Source organism: Aedes albopictus, chromosome 2, assembly GCF_035046485.1.
Source record: "Aedes albopictus strain Foshan chromosome 2, AalbF5, whole genome shotgun sequence".
Lineage (NCBI taxonomy): Eukaryota > Metazoa > Arthropoda > Insecta > Diptera > Culicidae > Aedes > Aedes albopictus.
Window position 1 is genome coordinate 412,258,251 of NC_085137.1, and position 20,388 is coordinate 412,278,638.

Here is a 20,388-nt window from a genome sequence, read left to right on the forward strand (position 1 = left end):
GTATGTACAAAAAACTAAGAGGGGGAGGGGGGTCTGAGATTGCAATTATTGATAAAGTCTCGGGAATAATCCGTAAAAAAAATTACTGATTTCTTCGTAAATGAATTCTGGGATGAACCAATGAAGGAATCCCAGAAAGGAACTCTAGGAGAAATCCCGGTAAAAATGCCGACAGAAATCACTGAAAAATCCGGAGGAAATAAAAGAAGAAATGGCGGGAGTAATCTTGGAAGGAAGGATTAATCATCAATGCAGTTTTATAGAAATACGCCTTTTAAGATGCTGAAAAACTTTGTATAACACCTTTAGAACCAACCATAAAAAGTGATTTAATTTTGATCGCAAAGTCATCGATTTTGAACACTGTGGATGGCGCAGTGGGCCAGGGCCCAGATTTACGAGAAAATATGCTTTCAGCGCATTTGAAGGCAAATATGGTCTTCTACAAATCTGGGTCCTGGACCACGGTGGATTGGAATGGAAAACCAGGAGATATTTTCAACGAATTCCCTGAAGAAATTCCATAAGAAATCAATGAAGAATCCTCGGGTGGGATTATTGAGAGGAATACGCAAGAAATGAATGCCGGAAGGCTTCTGTGATAAAATCTGCGGAAACCCCTGAAGGAATCCTTACAAGAATAGGGTTTGAGTGCTAGTAATGAAGCCTCTAAGCCACCGAAGTTTACTTCTGCGGCTTTTTAGTAATATTACATTAATGGATTGTTGCAAAGTGAATTTTTATAACAAGTGTTATGTCTTTTCTTTAAGATCGTAAAACATACAACGCATTTGAAAATATGCATCGACGTTGCCTATGATGGACCCTGCCGGGGTAACTATCAACAAACATCCATCGTATATTGATATACATACTTTCAAGTTTATGATTTCATTCAACTACGCAGGAAAGTGTGCAGAAAACTATCATGAAAAGGCGAATGACATGAAAAATGTCCAAAATCTTACACATCAAACGTTTTCAGCAATTTTTTGCTGAATTTTGCCGAGCTGAAGGGTCCAGCAAAACTTCTTGCTGAACTTTCAGCAAAGTTTGCTGAATTTCAGCAAAACGTTACTGGTGATCAGTAGAGTTTACTGAATAAATCAGCAAAATTTTGCTGAATTTCAGCAACATTTTTGCTGAAACCTTCAGATTGGCAAAATCCAGAAAAATTTTGCTGAATCCCTCAATCGATTTTTCATGTGTAGGTTTAGTCAGATCAAGGGGGTCAACTCTCTCACGCCTTGCATTTAACGAATTCCACGCTAACTCATCCAGGAATGGGCAACACCCTCTCAGAATCCAATGAAACTTTGTGGGTGTAAAGACTTTGCATACTTTGCATACATTGATTCCTACATGCTGAAAGAAAGTATTTAAAAAATATGTAAATTTGCAAAAAATGTCCATTTTTTAAATGAACGAAATTCTTTCTCGCCTTTTTTCAGAATATGGGCACTTTTAGGGGAAAAAGTTTTTCTAACAATAAGATTTTAATGTCATCCTTTTTTTAGCATGTATCTCGCAAACTCATACAGCAATGATCCCAGCATCTCTTCAGAATCTATTCAAACTTAACGAGCATGATTTATTAGACTTATTGGACATCTTTACAATAGCCAGATCTAGATTACCATTTGGTCAAAGTTTTTCAATAAAGTTATGTGAAGAATTGGCATTCCGTAAGAAGGTTTTTTCTTGGGGCTTCACAGAAGATCCTCTTGAAATTCTTCCAGGTGTTCCACCGAGACATTCCTTCTAAAGTTACGGTACTTCCAAAAGTTCCTACTGGATTTCATCCAGGATTCTTTTTTGATATTCCAACAGGAGCTTTTTGGGACCACCCTCTAGGAATTTCAACTGGGATTTCTTCTGAGATTTTTCGAGAAGTTTGTTGTGGGATTCGCCCAGGAGCATGTGCAGAAGTTAATTCCAACATTCTCTCAGGCAGGAATGCTTAGGCGCTGCCCATAAACTACGTTGACTCAATTTTGACAATCTCAGACCCCTCTCCCCCCGTGGGCTTCGTCCATACAAAATTTTCAAAATTTGTATGGACCGTACACTTTGGCCAGATTACCCCCCCCCCCTCACCCTTTTGAGTCTACGTAGTGTATGGACATGCCCTTATCGTGATTTTCTTAGGCATTCCTTCTGGGGATAAGTAAATATTAATTCCGAGATTCCCGCAGAAGTTCTTTCGGTATAATTCCTGGAGTTCCTTCTGGAATTCATTCCATAATTCGTCCAGGAGTTCCTGCAGTGATTTTTCTGTTCTTCTGTGTTCCTTCTGAGATGCATCCAGATGTTCCTTCTAGATTTTCTCCAGAAGTATTTTCGGAATTTCTCCAGGATTTCCTGATTCCTTTGAGAGTTGCTTCTGTGATTCCTCAAGGAGTTCCCTTTGGAATTCACCAGAAATCCATTCAGGAATGCTTTATGTAATTCTTCCAGGCAAGCAAGCTTGCTATTTGATGAAAACATTCGCGAAATGATGCGATTTGCTTTCGACAACGAATACGTTTTCACCCATCCTCGCTTTATTCAATCAACCTCCCATACGAGTAGCACACGAACGGACTCAACACTGATCAGCATAGTTGACTCTTCCTTTTCGCCGTTGAGCCGTTGCGTTCTAGCCAAGCATTTCTTTTCATCGCTTTCGATGCTTTTCGACAGCTTATCGCGAAGCATCGTTGGCTGGAAGCTTTATTAGTATGGTATCGGTACATGCGAATGTTGCTTCTGTGTGCGTGTCTAGCGTTCGTGCCGTAGCTTCGCAAACCAACATATTCGGTATGGTTCGGCTGTTCGGGCGACCGTGTGGCGGCACAGTCAGATGTGTGCAAAATCGTTTGTGATTTACATCATGTTCGTTTTGCCACCTCTTTGCTGCTGGTCATCGCTGATCAGTGCACAGTTCAATCGCACGCGATAAATATACAGTTGATGAGTTGTGATGAGCACTAGTGAGGTGATAATTTGCATCATTGCAGGCAAGCTTTCCTTCACGAATATCATCCGGGATTTCTTCCAGGAACTACGTCTAAGACTTCTCCAGGAGGTACTTCATGGGTTTCTCTCATAGTTCCTTCTAGAATTCCTTCATGATTATTTTCCGTGGTTACACCAGAAGTGGCATCTGGTATCCGTCCATAAATTTCATCCGTGATATCTTCTGAATTTTTTTTCCAGATGTTCTTTCTGATGGGATTACTCAGTAAATAATTCCTTACGAGATCTCTTCTGGACTTCTTACCAGGATTCCTTCAGCAATCATCCAGGAATCCTGGACGGAGAAGTACCGTAATAAGTTCCCAGAGGAGCCCAATAAGAAGCTTTTGACGGAATCTGGTAAAAAGATCTTGGTGGAATTCCGGAAGGATGTCCTGGATAAGTCTCAGAAATCATCATTGGACAAATCTCAGCAGGAACTCCTGGAAGAACATCGAAATGAGTTCCCGGAGGAATCACAAAAGGAATTACTGGAGGGTTCCCAATAGTAGTTCCTAGTCACACTCTGTAGAAAACCGTGGATGAGTAAAAATAAAAAGAACTTTGGCCAGAATCATAGAAGGAGGAATTTTGAATAGGAGGAATACCTGAAGAAACTCCTAGATGTATCTCAGAAGGAACTTCTGAACTCCTTGACGAATCTTCGAATGAGTTCCTTGAGAAATTCCAGAAGGCAATCCTGGAGATGTTTTGAATGGAATTCCTGGAATTATCCCAGCATGCATTTCTGGGAGAATCTCGGAATGAATTTTTGAGTTAGGCCCGAAAGAAATACCTGCAGAATCCCGGAAGGAGGTTCTGGAGAAACCTCAGAATGGACTTCTGGGGGAAGAAATTTCGGTTGAAATTCCTGGAAGGAATGACCGATGAAACTTCTTCTTCTTCTTTATGGCTCGACGTTCGCGTTGGAACTTTTTTAAAAGACACAGACACGTTTAATGCTTCCAGTGAGCTATTTTGCTCTTTGAAGGAAGCACGACACTAGACAACGGACTAGCATGCAACGCCCAGTGGCACAGCCGAAAACTTTTCCTGACAACTGCGGCGGGAATCGAACCCGCGCTCCTTAGCACGATGCGACTAAAGGCTTGGTGACCTTAGCCGCACGACCACCAAACCACTTGGCCTGTCTCTCTTCAACTTATTGTTCTTAGAGCACTTCCACAGTTATTAATAAAAGGGCTTTCTTTGCCTGCTATTGCATGAATTTGTACATTGTGTGGCAAGTACAATGATACACTATGCCCAGAAAGTCGAGAAAATGTTCCCGACCGGAACGGGAATCGAACCCGCCGTCTCCGGATTGGCGATCCATAGCTTTAACCACTAGGCTAACTGGAGACCCACGTCTACCTTTTTTGTATGGACAAAAGTCTAAGAGGGGTGGGGGATCTGAGATTGCTAAATTTTGGTCTACGTGGTTTATGAACAGCCCCTGGAAGGTATATGACGAAAAGTCAAGGTGTTTCTTCTGAATTCCCGGGAGAAATCCCCAAAAATCGTATGAGAAATCAATGAAAGAACCCCGAGGATCTCTGAAGGAATCCCTGAAAATATTCAGATAGAATTTCTAAATGAAAAATCCCTAAATGAATCCGATTCCGAAATCAAAGAAAAAAATCCGGGAAAATCGCTAACGAAACCCCGGAAGATCCCCAGAATCCCTGCATGAGTTATAACCTACTGATCGCCTGAGTGTGCTTATCTTTTAACATGTAAAGGAATAACATCAATAATAAAATCTCAATTTTCGGCCCGACTTTCGAAGAGTGTGTTTTTTATGTTTTATCACATGCATCGGATCGCTTTGCGGTCTTCGACAAAGTTTTTTGCTACATCCTGGGCTGTTCTTTAACATTGGCGGTTATATGGTATAGGACAATTTTGAGCAACTTTCAAGAAAAATACGAAAAGTATGATTTCCCATGTAAAATCCCATACAAACTTCAATCGCGATGCGCAAAATGTAGACTTGACCAATCATGCCCAAATTTTGCACAGTTCTTTGGGACCTTAAAATGGCATCTTAAAAACTTTGATCTGATTGAATCTGACCAATTTTAATTTTTCTCATACAACGTTGACCCACCCTATTGGATAATCTAGGTCATCCGGATTTCTGGAATTCCTTTTCTTAAGATCTACAACATCTACCATCATTTGTGTTCACTCTGTTCAAGAAATTTCGTCACGTTGTTGTCCACTAGACATCACAATGCTACGAGCAACTCGATATTGTGGTAGTTGGACATTCCTTGAAATTCTAATAGCCTCCAAAACACTTTGAAGTTTGGGTTACGATATCTACATACTGTATCATGCTTAAATTGTAAAAATTATTCGTGGAATGTAGTCCACACTGCTGATGGAGCCTCAGTGCACAACCATAATGCTTTTTGTGTATTCGTGGAGTTCCAGGCTTTCCAAACTATTTTGGAATTAGGACCTTCAAAGTCTACAGGCTCTACTCTTGTTTCTGTTCACTCTATCCGCATAATTCTTTCACGATTGTGTCTGTTGCACCTCATAATATTACGAGTAATTTTATGTGTTGCTATTCGGATGTCCACTGGCATACAAATGGACCCAATGTATTTTGAAATATAGGTCGCAATATCTGCAAATTTTTTGATATGTTTTTATTATAGTGAATGCTTGCGAAATATAATCTACGCTACTCTTGGAGCCTCAGTGTGCAATTCTGATAAGTAAGCAACATTCACTTGGTGATCTAGATCATCCAAACTATTCCGGAATTGAGATCTTCAAGCTCCACAAGCTCTATTCTTGAATCTCTTTACTTTATCCTCTTAAAAATCCTTCAGGAATTGCTCCAAGACATTCACCAAGAATTCCTCAAAGAATCTTTTAAGGTATTTCTGCAAAGAATTCCCGGAAGAATTCCTCCAGGATTTTTCCCAGAAATTCCTCGATAATTTTTCCAGAGGTTCCTTAAAGAATTCAACCAGAAATTCCTTCAAGAATTCCACCACCAGGAATTTCATCAAGAATATCTCCAGATATCCCTCTAAAAATTCTGCCAATTGTGTATTACCCATCAACAATACAAAATGAAAAAAAAAACAAATCCCTAAAACTCGTTAGGGATTAGATTCATATGATGGAAATTTAATAACTTTGCTTCTTTTCTAATGGTAGTCTGAAGGAATGTTGGGACCATTACATGCTGAAAAATGGTGACAAAAAAAAATTGGCAAATTGCAAATTGGCTTTTATTTTTTACTTTTTTTCAGCGACAATTTGTCTATTTTTAATTTTTTTACATGAATGTTCAGACCTGACCAGACCAGTTCCTGAAAGTCACCCATACATCACTTTTTTTTCTAGGTTTTTCCGTTTTTGAGTAAAAAAAACGATCAAAAAACCTTAACCCCTATCAAATATGAGTCCAGATAAATTTTGAAAAAAAAAACAACAGAGTATGGAAAGTTGCTTCAAAATACAAAGTCTTTATACTCGCAAAGTTTTATTAGATTCTGAGAGGATGCTGCCAACTCCGAAGATGAGTTGGCGTGAAATTCGTCATGTTAGAGTTGTACTGGACTTGTACTGGATTTGTAAGCATGATTTTTAGATATGGAAACGTTTGTGAATAGGACACGTCTGGTGGAGAACTAAATTTTTTGTAATGAGCTGAATTTTTGTATGGTAATAATGATAAATTCTCCGTTTCTGCAATGAAACAATGCAAACAGCGCGGATATTATGACATCTTGTCTAATTTGCTGCAGTTTGAGCTAAAGTTTGGGTCATTGGGTTTTTATATTCTCCGTTTCTTGCCTCTTCAACAACATAGTGGCCCAAAGTTTTGCTCAAACAGCAGCACATTAGGCAATAAATCATTGCACCGATGCATTGCAGAAACGTAGAATTTATCATATCATCATAGAAAAACCCAGTTCTTGACGGGCTTGGTGGTCTAGTGGCTACCGCTTCTGATTCATATGCAGAAGGTCCTGGGTTCAATTCCTGGCCCGTCCCTTTCCTTCTACTTTGTATCTTTCTATCCACTTTCTCTATACTTTCCTCTCTATATATACATCTCACGTATATTTAATGTTCATAGTCATCGCTAGAACCAGAAACGGTTGAAAAGTCGTTTCCTTTCCTTCCAACTTTTACAGAACAGTGTCAATATATCAGATAACGCCTACAAGTTATGCAATCAAGTGAACTGTGCCACTTTAGCTTCATAGTAATAATCGCACATATCTATCATCTTACGCCTGGCATCCACACACCAATGTGTGAACCCTCCGCCAACCATATTTCACCAACACTCCGACATCCGCCTGAGTTTGTGCAGACGCAGAGGTATATTCGGTTTGCTGTGCATACAAACGATTGCAATCATTACTTCCTTCCCCTTCCTCACATTGACCTGCAACCTGACGTGGCAGGTGCCATTATCGCCTAAAAATAGATGATCACCAACGCTAACACACTGAAGATGTCTGTTAGTCCCCGGCAGATATCTCATTGGTTTCTTGTGTGAGTGTAGCTGGTCTGGCGATGCTGGAGTAGCATCTACGGGCGGTCAATCAAGCTCAAGCTCAAGCTCATCATAGAAAAATCCAGCTTAGTACTATAAATATAGTACTCCACCGAACGTGCCCTATTGCGGCACTTTCTCTTAATTATCAGGTATTTACAAACGGATTTGTGATGTGAGTTAAAATAATGAAATAATAATGGCGATCACATCTGATATTGTATGAATTTTGTGGGGAATTTGTTTCGTCGTGCTATTTATATGTCTGGTGTCTTCTTTGTTATATGAACTAACGAAATGTGAAGAGTTAAAGAGAAACGGTTACATTGTGATTAAGAGTTCAATGCAGAATATGCTGATACAATTATGTTTTTCACTTGTCCTAGTGTACTTTGGTTAGTTAAAAATTTCTGAAAATTTCCCTAGTAAAACTCAGTACTAATGGAAATACCAATATTTATATTTTGTGTTGGTTCTCAAAACGCAGAATAAATAGGAGACATTTTAGAAGTGAAAAATATATTTGTATCAGCTTGTTAAATTTCAAAGATAGTAGTTCAAAAAATAATTATTGAGTAAATATGTGTAAGCGTGTTATTAATGACTTAAAATCGGGTAACCCGTAAGCTAAACTCCAGTTCCACCGAACATATGTTTTGGAAGCCATTTTGTCTGAAGCAGTGCAAGTCTAAACGACTTTTCTATTGCTATGCTAACAGTGGATCTACTGCAACTAATACTGGAGAGAAGAGTAACATAACGCTTCAGATGCGTACTTGTAGCTAGCAACTGCACAGGACTAACACATGAACATGAATAATTGCACTATGGGAGCTACGCTGTCATGCATACTATATACTTTGAGTGTATGAACGTTAAGTATTTTTGAGTTTTTTTTAGTTACTGATAATATCTGCGGTGATTAACGTTTCAAATAACAAAACTGTAAAAACTTTGTAAATTTTGTAGCCAGAAGTAACGAGCTGTAGTTACAGGTGGGCTTAGTTTATTATTTCTCAAAAAAAAAAACGAAATAACAATCACCATAAGGAAAGCGAGTTATCTGTAAATACCAAGTGTGTGAATGTAAGGAACAACTAAAGCCGGCTACCATTATGAAAGGAATAACAAGTACTACCAAATGATAATAATAATTACGAAGGAGCGAAAACTACAGTTTTAAGAAGACATCAGAGACTTTTTGATTATCTCCAAATTACACTTTTTTATAATTAAAAAAAAAACTTAATGATTATGAGCGATTTTACCAAATCATCAATAGATGATTGAGTCGTTACATTTGCTAACAAACACTTTCCTAGACAGGGCGGCGGTAATTTACAACAACTGATAATAATAACAGCCAGTGAAACATGATATTGGGTTTACAGTTTACAGTTAACACAACCATTTGGGGAAGGTGCAGTTTGCTTTGCCTAATTCACAGCTTCGTTCGCTAATTGTATGTACAGATAATTCCAAACTGAAAAACTGGGGGATACAGGTAGGAACAACTGAAACTAAAAACAAGAACCGTTCTACCAATCAATCAATTTAGAAAACTAAAATGGCGTCCAGACACAGAATATCAATAGAGGGATACATAGTTTACAGAGAACTAAAGTACGCATTTACTTAAACAAAATCAGACAGGACGAGCAATTTAGGAGCATATTTGTAGAGGTGTAAAAATATCAGAAAATTTTTCATACTGTTTTTTTGGTTTTTCATGAGCGCTGCAGTATTGGTAGGCTGAAGTAGTAGTAGTAGACAATAACTTTTTTTTTTGGTTTAGACGTAAATAATCTGCATGGCTGATGGGTAAACGGTTTGTTTTTTGGAATGGTTGGTTTGCTTCTCTCGCCAAATTACTGATAATGATACTCTTTTTTCTCAAGTGGAACAATATTTGCTAATGATTTGCATCAAATTTTCTGGTATTTTATGAGGGCGCTCTCCTTTCTTTTTTTTTGCTTTTTTGTTTTTTTTTTTTTTGTATTTGAGGTTGGCCGTGATTTGCATTTGTTTAGTTTCTGGCTGCAATTTGAAAACGGAGAAAAAGAGAGAAAAAATGGAGAAATATAATGAGGATAAGAAAGGCTTTTTTCGTGGTCAAATATTTCGTGTTGATATGATTTTTGAATCTGAATTGTGATTGGTTTTGTGGATCTTTCACTTGCGCTAAGCACAATGTTTACCGGGAAACACTATGTACCTGTTCAAAACGTTTTGCAATTATCAGAGAAATAAAATGAAACAATACGAAATTATCTGAATAAATAAAACAAAAGCAACAATATATCTTTAGGGTGTTTACCTCCTTGATGCTATTCATTCTGTTTCAAAGTGTTAAGGTTCGGGTCAAATGTTAAAAAAATACTAATATAGTTATTACGAATATGTTTGCTTAACCCGGGAGCGGTCGCGTCGTGTACTGAGTACACGCACCATGAAAAATACACGCTCGTGGTACACAGCGTGAGCGTGGCGCCGTTGCAGGTAGTCAAAGACGCGACTGCTCGAGGGTTAATATTTGAATTTAACGATTTGTAAACTTCTAATCATCTTTGTTCGAATTTCTCTAAACATTGACTTTGAAAAAACATTCAAGGTAATCCATTTTTGTTATTGCTTATTGTTCCAATTGTTTTGCTTAGAGCGAAACATTTATTCAGGTTTTTCCGGATGAAAAAAAAAATGATATCTCACGCGTTAGCTTGTTGAAAGATTTTAATGGTGACAAAAGAAAAAAAAAAAAGAGATTAAACTCTCTGTAGTCGACGTTTAGTTAGGATGGAAATTACTTTATTCAATTATTGAAAGAAAAGAAAAGCTTAACAATTCAAACAAGAAATACGATAGAAAAAACGAATAAAAAGTGAAACATCACAGGCAGATCCCTAAAACTAACGAATGGCTAAAGTGCAGTGGGAAGTTAAACCTGATGTGCATCCCTGTGATTAGGGCACAGTTAACTCTTTCGTTGAATTACATCTCTTCTGCCTTTCTCTCGCTATTCTAACCAACAAAAATAATGTTGTTTCTGATTCCATTCTATTAATTCAAGCGTGCGTTTCTACTGTTCTCCTTTATAATCTTGGATTTCAGCTCAAGACTATCTTGTAACGGTCTAGACAGAGGTAGGATAGGAATTAGGGAACAGTCTATGTCCTTTCTCCAAAATCGCATACAAAAAAACTGTTGATAACAACTCTTCAAGAATTCTATAGAATAGAGTATATTTAATGAAACTCTGTATATCATTCTGACTCATTTTCTTTTTACTTTCAATAGGAAACGATCGGTGAAGTACTAGATTTGTAGTTATGAGCTGAATTTTTGTATAATGAGAAGGTAAATTCTCCGTTTCTGCGAGGAAGTCGTGCTAAAACCGTGGGACTTATGATTCCTTGTCTAATTTGATGCTGTTTGAACAAAACCTTGGAAAACTGTGTTGTTATTTTCTCCATTTCTTGTCTTTTCAACAGCACAGTTTTCCAAAGTTTTGCTCAAACAGCATCAAATTGGACAATGAATCACAATACCGACTATTTTTGAACCATTTCCTCGCAGAAACGGAGAATTCAGCTTCTCACCATACAGAAACTCAGCTCATTACTACAAATCTAGTACTTCACCAATCGTGCCCTTTTTATTATACATGAGATAAGTAATTTGAGTACCTCCATCTGTCACCTAATAAAGTTTACTGATAATTGAAAGTGTACTGATAATTTTTCGATTTCGATGTACATGTTATCTGATAGAGATTTGACCTAAAAACACTTTGACAATAACTGTTTGCGGGTGGTGGGTTGTGAACAATTATGCGTAACTCATAACACGAAAATCGTGTACCTTAAGCTTACAAGTGAGATCCATTTAGTATTGGGATATTGCTCGGGGAAGAAAACATTTGCTGTTTTTTTTTGTTAGAGTTATACAGTTTTCATTTGTCCAGTTTGATTGAGGTTTGTCGTGAGATTCCAATCGAAAAACTGATTGGGTTTGCGATATACATATGTATGTAGTTTGAGGCTTGTTTGTTGGTAGCTTGTGTGACAGTATTGTGCTTACAAATCAAACGGCAACCGAGTTACAATACTTTACGCACTTAGCTGATTTACTTACCTACGATGATTGCAAGTATAACAAGGCCAATGACACCCATTATTATCATCATCTAAAATGAGAAAAAAGTAATACAGGTTTATTTGCTTTATTGGCAATAAAAAATATATAAAAAAGCATTCGGTTTTAAAAGCAAATTGCTCGGATATTGCTCAAATTCGGTAGGAATGATCGTTATCGAAAATAATTAGACCCTTGATCTTTTGTTTCGCCAATACCCGAGTGTAGGTGGAAAAATCTGATGAATAGCATATTCAGTTATTATTGAGCAAAAACTGATATTGGTTTGATTGATATAAGAGGTAAAAGATCAAAAATAATAATAGCAAAGTCTAGTATGGTGAACTACTGAATAATAGCTCGTTAAGATATTACAAAATCAAAACAATAGCAGACAAGATTTGTCACTTTTTTCTAGAAAAAAAAAAAAATAAAAAAATGTCAGCATCCAGCATCGAATCTAAGACCTTAGGATCAGCGGTCAGAATTTTCGCTCATTCTCACGAAAATAGAATTTCCCTCACGCCAATTTTCAGCGAAAATCTGGCTTGAGAAATCTCCCGCACAAAGAACAGAGCGAAAATATGTTTTCACTCACTCCCAAAGGTGCGAGAATTTCGTTTGCCCTTTGTCGGCCGATTATGTTGTCTTTCCTTGACTCAGATGACGCCGACGATGATTGGTTTTATGCATTATATTTTCTACAACCTATGTGTGGTTGGCGTGGTGGTGTGGATAGAGTGCGCGTGTCGCGTATGTTTTTAGTAATGTTCCAGGTTCGAATCCCGTCGCGGGCACAATTTTTGTTAATCTGCTTTGAAAAGATTTTCGTGAAAATTGGGTGAGAGAAAATTTAACAGAACGAAAAGAAATTATCTGCAGGTTGAAGCGATTTTCAGTTATCATGAATCGCTACTCTCGAAAGAAGTGCTGGAGGGGAAAAGTGTTCCTCAAGCAAAATAGTGAAAATAAGCTCTCCCGCCGCCGTGAGAATAGCCATATTTCGTATCGCTGAAACGAAAATTACGAACCCTGCCTTAGGATTATGCCACAAAAGTTCAGCCTATTGGACGCAGTGGCTTAATTTCCCCAACAGGGGAGGAAAAAAAAAGACCTTAGGATTCACAAGCGGCGATGCTTACCACTCAACTGAGTCTCGCTGTTGTAAATAACATGGGAATAAGAGCATGCGGATCTTCGTTTCCACAGCATAGAAAGGGGCACATGGCATTTCACTAACATTGAGCCACCTCTATGGGTGTATGTGTTCCATTTCGTGCAGAAGAGCTAAACTTGTTCTTATGTAGAAATTTTCAGCTATTTCGACAAGAACAAAAACTGATATCATATCATATTGCCCATTTTACTGGCACTTTACCAGATTTGCTGGTATGTCTGAAACATACTGGTAAAACTTGTAATTAGAAGGCACGAAATGTTGCTAATTGACAAATTGAGAGATGAAATTTGTGAAAAAAATCGGGTTTCGGGTGAGATTCGAACCCACGACTCCATATTCGCTAGACCGGCGCTTTAACCAACTAAGCCACATAACAGGTAATGGTTCTTCGGGATAGAAAGCCTAACTGACTCCGAAGCCGATATCATATCACTTTGAGCTATTCGTGAGATATTCATTAGATTTTTGAATAACTCATCAAAATCACTTCGAGCTATGACAGTAAAAAATGTTCGATATGAGAAATGATTTAGATATTCTCGTCTACCCGGGTAGGGTGGTAATTTTGAAAATATGATTTTTTTATGTGTGTAACAAGAAAATGAATTGCTGACCACATTCCTGGATAAATTTGTGATGAAGATCTTATGAACTTCAACAAATAGCGTAATATGACTGAACAAAGAATGTGAAGAGAATTCAAATTGTATCAGAAAATTAGACTCATACTGTAATATTTTTTACTCGACAAGAATGCCTATTAGAGTAAAGTGTCGTAAATATAATAATATGTAATGTGATATTTTCTGAAGGAATACTTGTACTACAGTCCGCAAGGAGCGACAGGACTAAAGGTAAAGGTGTCATTCAGCAGGATCTACTTCAACTCCATCCACTTCGATGACCAAGACTGGGAAGCCGGAGAAACTAACTTTCACGCGCCACTGCATCAGATCCTGATAAGCTTCTCAATGAACAACTTCGAGATTATTTTGCAATCGAAAGCAGCATGGTATTGCCTGGCCTGGCTTCCAAACAGATTCGGAGGAGGACAAACGGGTGAGAGCTCTTTTGGAATCTTCAACCCGGTGAATCGGAAACTGTTTTGAAACCGGACTTCTCTGGAGGACAGACGCGGTGAATTTCTCAGACAGTTAAGGCATGGCGCTACGCCGTCTGCAATCTATGGAACGCAAGTTCCGTCATCATCTAGATCTCGGAGACAGAGTTGCTAAGCAGATAAATGACCTCGAGCAAAAAGGGTATGCACGGCGAGCTACAGAAGAAGACCTGGTGTACAACGATACCCTTGGAATTGTGGTCAACCCTAAAAAATAACAAGCTTCGGTTGGTAGGGGACGCAGCGGCGAAGGTTGGCGACTTGTCGTTCAATCGAAACTCCTTAAAGGGCCGGATCTGTTGACTCCGCTCCCGGCTGTACTCTCCCAGTTTCGCGAATTTTCGATTGCGGTTGCATGGGATGTCCAGGTTGAAATACGAAAGAAGATCAACAGTTTCAACGCTTTCTCTGGCGGGAACATCCATCTGAGCCACCTCGGATCTACATACGTTATGGAACTTGCAACCTTTGGCTCAACGTGCTCCCCTGCATCGGTGCAGTTCGTACATAACCTCAACGCTGCAGAATACGCCGACCAGTATCCTAGAGCTGTAGTTGCTATCCACGACACGTTTCGAAGGATTGAGGAGCTTCCAGGCGAAAATTCAAAGGACTTGACGCGTGGGGAAACTACTGAATCGGTATTCGGAATGCGCTGGGTACCAACGGAGAACGTATTCACCTACACGTTTGCCCTTCGAGCTGATCTGCGAAGCGGTGTTGGAGGCCAGCTACGTGCCGTCAAAGCGGGAACTCTTGAAAGTAGTGATGAGTTTGTTCGATCCACTAGGCTGTATCCCCTTCTTCTTGGTACACGGGAAGATTCTCATCCAAGAAATCTGGATCAAGTCGCATCTACAAGCGATGACCCTTCTTTTTTGCCGACAAAAACCCCTCATGACGAAGAGAACAAACCTGCCGAACCGATAATACCCTTGGTCACCCTATGCAATAGCTAAAAGATGGACTGACTGAGTTTAATGACAGTTCAAGATGAACCAGGTTGAATTCAACATAAAACGTAAAGCTCAACAAAAATCTACTGTAGCTCAAACACCCATAAAAATGTCAACTTTTCAATGAGAAAAAGGTATGTCGGCAAAGTGAAGCTTCAAGATCTGGCCAATACTCACTTTTAGGTTCTGCAACCAGAATTTCCTCTTCAGTTTACCGGCTTGCTGTTCGAACTGTGAGGCTCCCTGCTGCAGGGCGTCGGCTCGGTCGTCTAGTTCCGATAGTTTCTGATCTCGCTCCAGCACCTTTTCCACATTCGTTTTCATGATGTCCACAACCTAGGAACAAAGTCGGAAAAGTGTTAAATTCCTCCGTGGTATTCCTTCCTCGGATTGGATTGCCTTCGCTCGGGCTTCGAAACCTTACCTCGTCTACCTGTGCTTGCGTCTGCTGCAGTCGCTTCTGTGCTGCGATCTGCTGGGGGGTTCGTGGTCCACCGACAATTCCATCCGCTCCAGGTTCTCCGCCCGCTGCGCCCGGTGCGAGTCCGTCTGGAGCTGACCTGTACGGTGAAAAGGATACAAAAAAAAAAACGAAATTCGAAGAAAGAAAAAGAATAAAATTTATTAGCTTCTGATTGATGTATATTTTTTCGATATTGCAAAGATTTTGAACGCATGAAATTTAAAACTAGAACGTAACGGCGTGATATCGTATATCATATGTGTTTAAAATACATAGCTATAGCAACGAGAATTCATAAACTTATTCAAGGAAAATTACAATGAATAATCAGTACTTGTTGCTTCCATACGTTACTATTGTGTTGATCCATTGTCGTACCATAGACGTTTTTGGTACGCTACAGCACAAGAGTTGCAAATAAAAAAAAATCAAAACCTTATAATCAAAGAAAATGTTCAAGAGTTAATATACTCACTCCTTGGTAGTTGTTATACAAAAATCATTATCGAATATCCCCATATCAACCCAGTTTCAGTCAACTATGCTCATGATATCAGAGAAGAGCGTGGTACTGCTAATGAATGGATCCAAAAAGATAAAAAGGCACCTACATATTTATACAAAAGGCAATGCACCTCCACTTCCATCACAACATTATCTTTTCCCACCCACGGGCTACACGACTGCTCGATTCGGTGGCGTGTGTGGGAGTTGTAAACTGAGACAACACACGTGGCTTGTGTCAATACGCGCGTGGGAGACAAATTTGAGGGAGCAATTGAGCTTTGAGATATGTCTTTTTTATTTACGTTCATGAATATAAATATATGCAGTAATCTCTCTAACTACGACACTCGGATCAACAAGGTTTGAATTTTAACCTTCCGCATCTCACGCGGTCGGCTAACACTGACTAGCACTGCGCTGGTGCTGTGTACTGCAAGCGAGATTTTTTCAACGTGTTGTACAAACTACAATAGCGCTTCTGCTGGAGGGTTAACATTGATTTCTAGAGAACAGTGAGCGACCATGCGTCTCCATTTGATAGGTTCAAAAGTTGACTTAGGCTTTACACATTGTGATGGGTGGTACTATCACGCCCACCGACATCTCACTGTTGGTCAAACCGTATGCCACTATCAATTTGTGTACAGTCAGGAGTCATTACCAATGAACTGGGAACAGGATTTATAGTGTTGGGCAAGATGCGACAACGTGTGATCGGGTGGCAGCCGATCAACGCAAGGATGTGCATGTTGAGAGTTAAGGGCCGTTTCTTCAACTACAGCATCATTAACGTCCACTGCCCACACGAAGGGAGACCTGATGACGAGAAAGAACCATTCTACGCGCAGTTAGAGCAAACATACGATGGTTGCTCGCCGCGTGACGTGAAAATCGTTGTCGGCGACAACAGGTAGGAAGGGAGGAAATGTACAGACTGGTAATCGGGCGAAACAGTCTGCACGCCGTATCGAATGACAACGGCCAGCGATGCGTAAACTTTGCAGCCTCCCGTGGTATGGTAGTCCGAAGCACCTTCATTCCCCGCAAAGATATCCACAAAGGCACCTGGAGATCACCCGACCATCAAATTCTTCTCGGATATAACCAATGTCCGCACATACCGCAGTGCGAATATAGATTCGGATCACTACTTAGTCGCTGTACGCATGCGCTCAAAACTTTCGACAGTTATTACCACGCGTCGAAGTCGAACGCCGTGGCTCAACATCGAGCAGTTGCGTAACGTAGAAGTGGCTCAAGACTACGCTACACTTGAAGATGGCTGGAGGGACATCCGATCCGCCATAGGTAGTATCTCGGCTACAGCACTAGGCTTCGCGACTCCGAATCACAGAAACGACTGGTACGACGGCGAATGTGAACAGTTGAAAAACGAGAAGAATGCAGCATGCGCGAGAATGCTGCAACACCGTACGAGAGCGAATGAGGCACGTTACAAACAGGCGCGGAACAGGCACAACTCAGTCGTCCGGATGAAGAAGCGCCAGCAGGAAGAACGAGATCGCGAAGCGATGGAAGAGCTGTACCGCGCTAAGGACACACGAAAGTCCTACGAGAAGCTGAACCGCTCGCGCAGAGGCTTTGTGCCACAAGCCGACATGTGCCGAGATAATCACGGGGATATTCTCACGAGCGAGCGTGAGGTGGTCGAGAGGTGGCGGCAGCATTACGATGAACACCTCAATGGCGACGTTGTAAGTACCGAAGGTGGCGTGATAACAGATCTAGGAGTATGTGCACAGGACGACAGACTTCCGGCCCCTGACCTCCAAGAGATTGAGGAGGAGGTTGGCCGGTTGAAAAACAACAAAGCCGCTGGAGCAGATCAACTACCAAGCAAGCTTCTAAAATACGGTAGAGAAGCGCTGGTGAGAGCACTACACTGGGTCATTACCAAGATTTGGGAGGAGGAAGTATTACCGGAGGAATGGATGGAAGGTATCGTGTGTCGCATCTACAAAAAGGGCGACAAGTTGGTTTGCGGGAACTACCTCGCGATTACACTACTGAGCGCTGAATACAAGATACTCTCTCAAATTTTATGCCGCCGTCTATCACCGATTGCAAGAGAGTTCGTGGGGCAATATCAGGCCGGATTCATGGGTAAACGCACTACAACGGACCAGATGTTCGCCATCCGCCAGGTGTTGCAGAAATGCCGCAAATACAACGTGCCCACACATCACTTGTTCATCGATTTCAAATCGGCGTATGATACAATCGATCGAGAACAGCTATGGCAGATTATGCACGAATACGGATTCCCGGATAAACTGATACGATTGATCAAGGCGACGATGGATCGAGTGATGTGCGTAGTTCGAGTATCAGGGACACTCTCGAGTCCTTTCGAATCTCGCAGAGGGTTACGGCAAGGTGATGGTATTTCGTGCTTGCTGTTCAACATTGCTTTAGAGGGTGTAATAAGGAGAGCGGGGATAAACACGAGTGGAACGATTTTCACGAAGTCCGTTGAGCTGCTTGGTTTCGCTGATGATATTGATATTATAGCTCGCAAATTTGAGACGATGGCGGAAACGTACATCCGACTAAAGAGTGAAGCCAGGCGAATCGGCATTAATGTGTCGAAGACAAAGTACATGATGGCAAAGGGCTCCAGGAAGGAATCTCCGCGCCCGCCACCCCGAATTTATATATGATAAAATGTGGTGGTTGAAGAATTCGTGTACTTGGGATCACTAGTGACCGCCGACAACGACACCAGCAGAGAAATTCAGAGGCGCATTATGGCAGGAAATCGTGCTTACTTTGGACTCCGCAGAACTCTACGATCGAATAAAGTTCGCCGTAACACGAAGTTAACTATCTACAAAACGCTGACTAGACCGGTCGTCCTCTATGGGCACGAAACATGGACCCTACGTGCAGAGGACCAACGCGTCCTTGGAGTTTTCGAACGGAAGGTGTTGCGTACCATCTACGGCGGAGTGCAGATGGAAGACGGGACATGGAGAAGGCGAATGAGCCACGAGCTGCATCAGCTGCTGAGAGAACCTACGCAGAGTGCCGAACTGGAGACAAACAGCCATGGAACGAGTGGAATAGAGACGGCTACTATGTACAGCAGAGGCCACCCCGGCCTTAGCCTGATCGGTAAGGTAAGGTACGACCCCTTTGCTTCTAATCCCCTCATATCAAAATGAAAAATCTGAAAAAAAAATCATAGTGGCTCAGAAAAAGGGTGTTTTTTGTGTAAAATTAAAAAAAAATATATAAATTTATCAAAATTTAAAAAAAAACCCAATTGCGGAATGATAAGAACGGAATGACATTCCCATGGGTTCAATTGACAGTCGGTATGCAGCACTGCTCATAAGTTAAGCAACTTCGAAACCGCAATCACACTAGCTAGCCAGTGCAATTGACAACGAAAACAACAACAAGTTACTGTGCTAGGTACGATGTGATAACGAGTAGGAATCGATCTGCGATATGATCTGCGCATGTCCTTCCAAGCTCGCTCCAACTTTTCTATTTCTCATGGTGACGTTCCAAAACACTACTGTAGTGCACTGTGTACAATATGCTTTACACAGCTACATGAACAGGTTCTGCATGTAGAGGTACTGTATGACCCGTACCAATAAATTTCAGAGCCGACAGTCTCGCAGATAGCAGACGATACAGCAACATTACATTGAAGCAGTTATGCTACTGCTCGTGCTACTCGATTGTGTACCCAAAGGTAAACGAATCAAACGCCAACCGTCGGATTTTCCTGTGCGTTGTTGAATATTTACGTGTATTTATACCAAAATTGATTTCCGCGTAAAACGGGAACATGGAATGATTGAAAGTGTGTGATGGAAAGTGTCCTACATAGGAACCTAGATAAGGAAATAGATTTACGAATGGATTTTTTTTCTCTTTATTTTTGAGACTTTCAGCCCTGAGCTGGTTCGTCTCTTCTACGAATGGGTTTGATTTTTTTTGTCGTAGAAGACATTCCCACGCAGACGATATCATCGTCTGTTGGATTACACTGCATGCAGATGTGCACTTTTGTAATTACCAAGGGGCATTGAAAAGCTCATTGACCCGAGAATACTTTTCCGCTGGATTTGTGCATCTGGAACGAATAGTTCCGTTGGAAGTGTCTTCGTTTCAAGTGTCTTCGTTTCTAAGGCCACAGGGTGAAATATTGGGTAGGAATGAACTGAAGAAATAACATCGTTTGACACTGCTGAAAATTCGATCGAGTCAAACAAGATGTTTGAGCTTTGGTTTCTTTTTGGACAAATATTTGACCCTATGTACTAACGGCTTAAGAGTTAAGGAGGAAGCATACAAAACTCGTGGAGACGCATGACTGTTTATTTTAGTGAATCATAGTGCGTTAAGTTATAGTTTTCTGTACGCATGACAGTTTGCTTAACTGTCATTTTCAGCGTAGTAGAATAAATAGGGATTATATTAGTTTTTTTTTGTGAATGAGTGCTACAATTCATAAACAAATAA

The 20,388-nt window shown here is 40.4% G+C and overlaps 2 protein-coding genes across 3 annotated transcripts in view; both read right to left on the reverse strand.

Annotated features, from left to right (window-relative positions):
- Positions 1–20,388, reverse strand: part of LOC134288479 (uncharacterized) — a 429,933-nt gene that overhangs the window by 284,125 nt on the left and 125,420 nt on the right. The gene's annotated exons all lie outside the window — the stretch shown is intronic.
- LOC109426844 (vesicle-associated membrane protein 2) overlaps positions 1–20,388 on the reverse strand; it is a 48,212-nt gene that overhangs the window by 4,874 nt on the left and 22,950 nt on the right. For both annotated transcript variants that reach the window (XM_062853467.1, XM_062853466.1), the window contains 3 exons: positions 15,343–15,478; positions 15,096–15,254; positions 11,663–11,714 (listed from right to left, as the gene is read on the reverse strand). In XM_062853467.1, the coding sequence (XP_062709451.1) occupies positions 11,663–11,714; positions 15,096–15,254; positions 15,343–15,478 (347 nt within the window). The remainder of the gene's footprint in view (positions 1–11,662; positions 11,715–15,095; positions 15,255–15,342; positions 15,479–20,388) is intronic.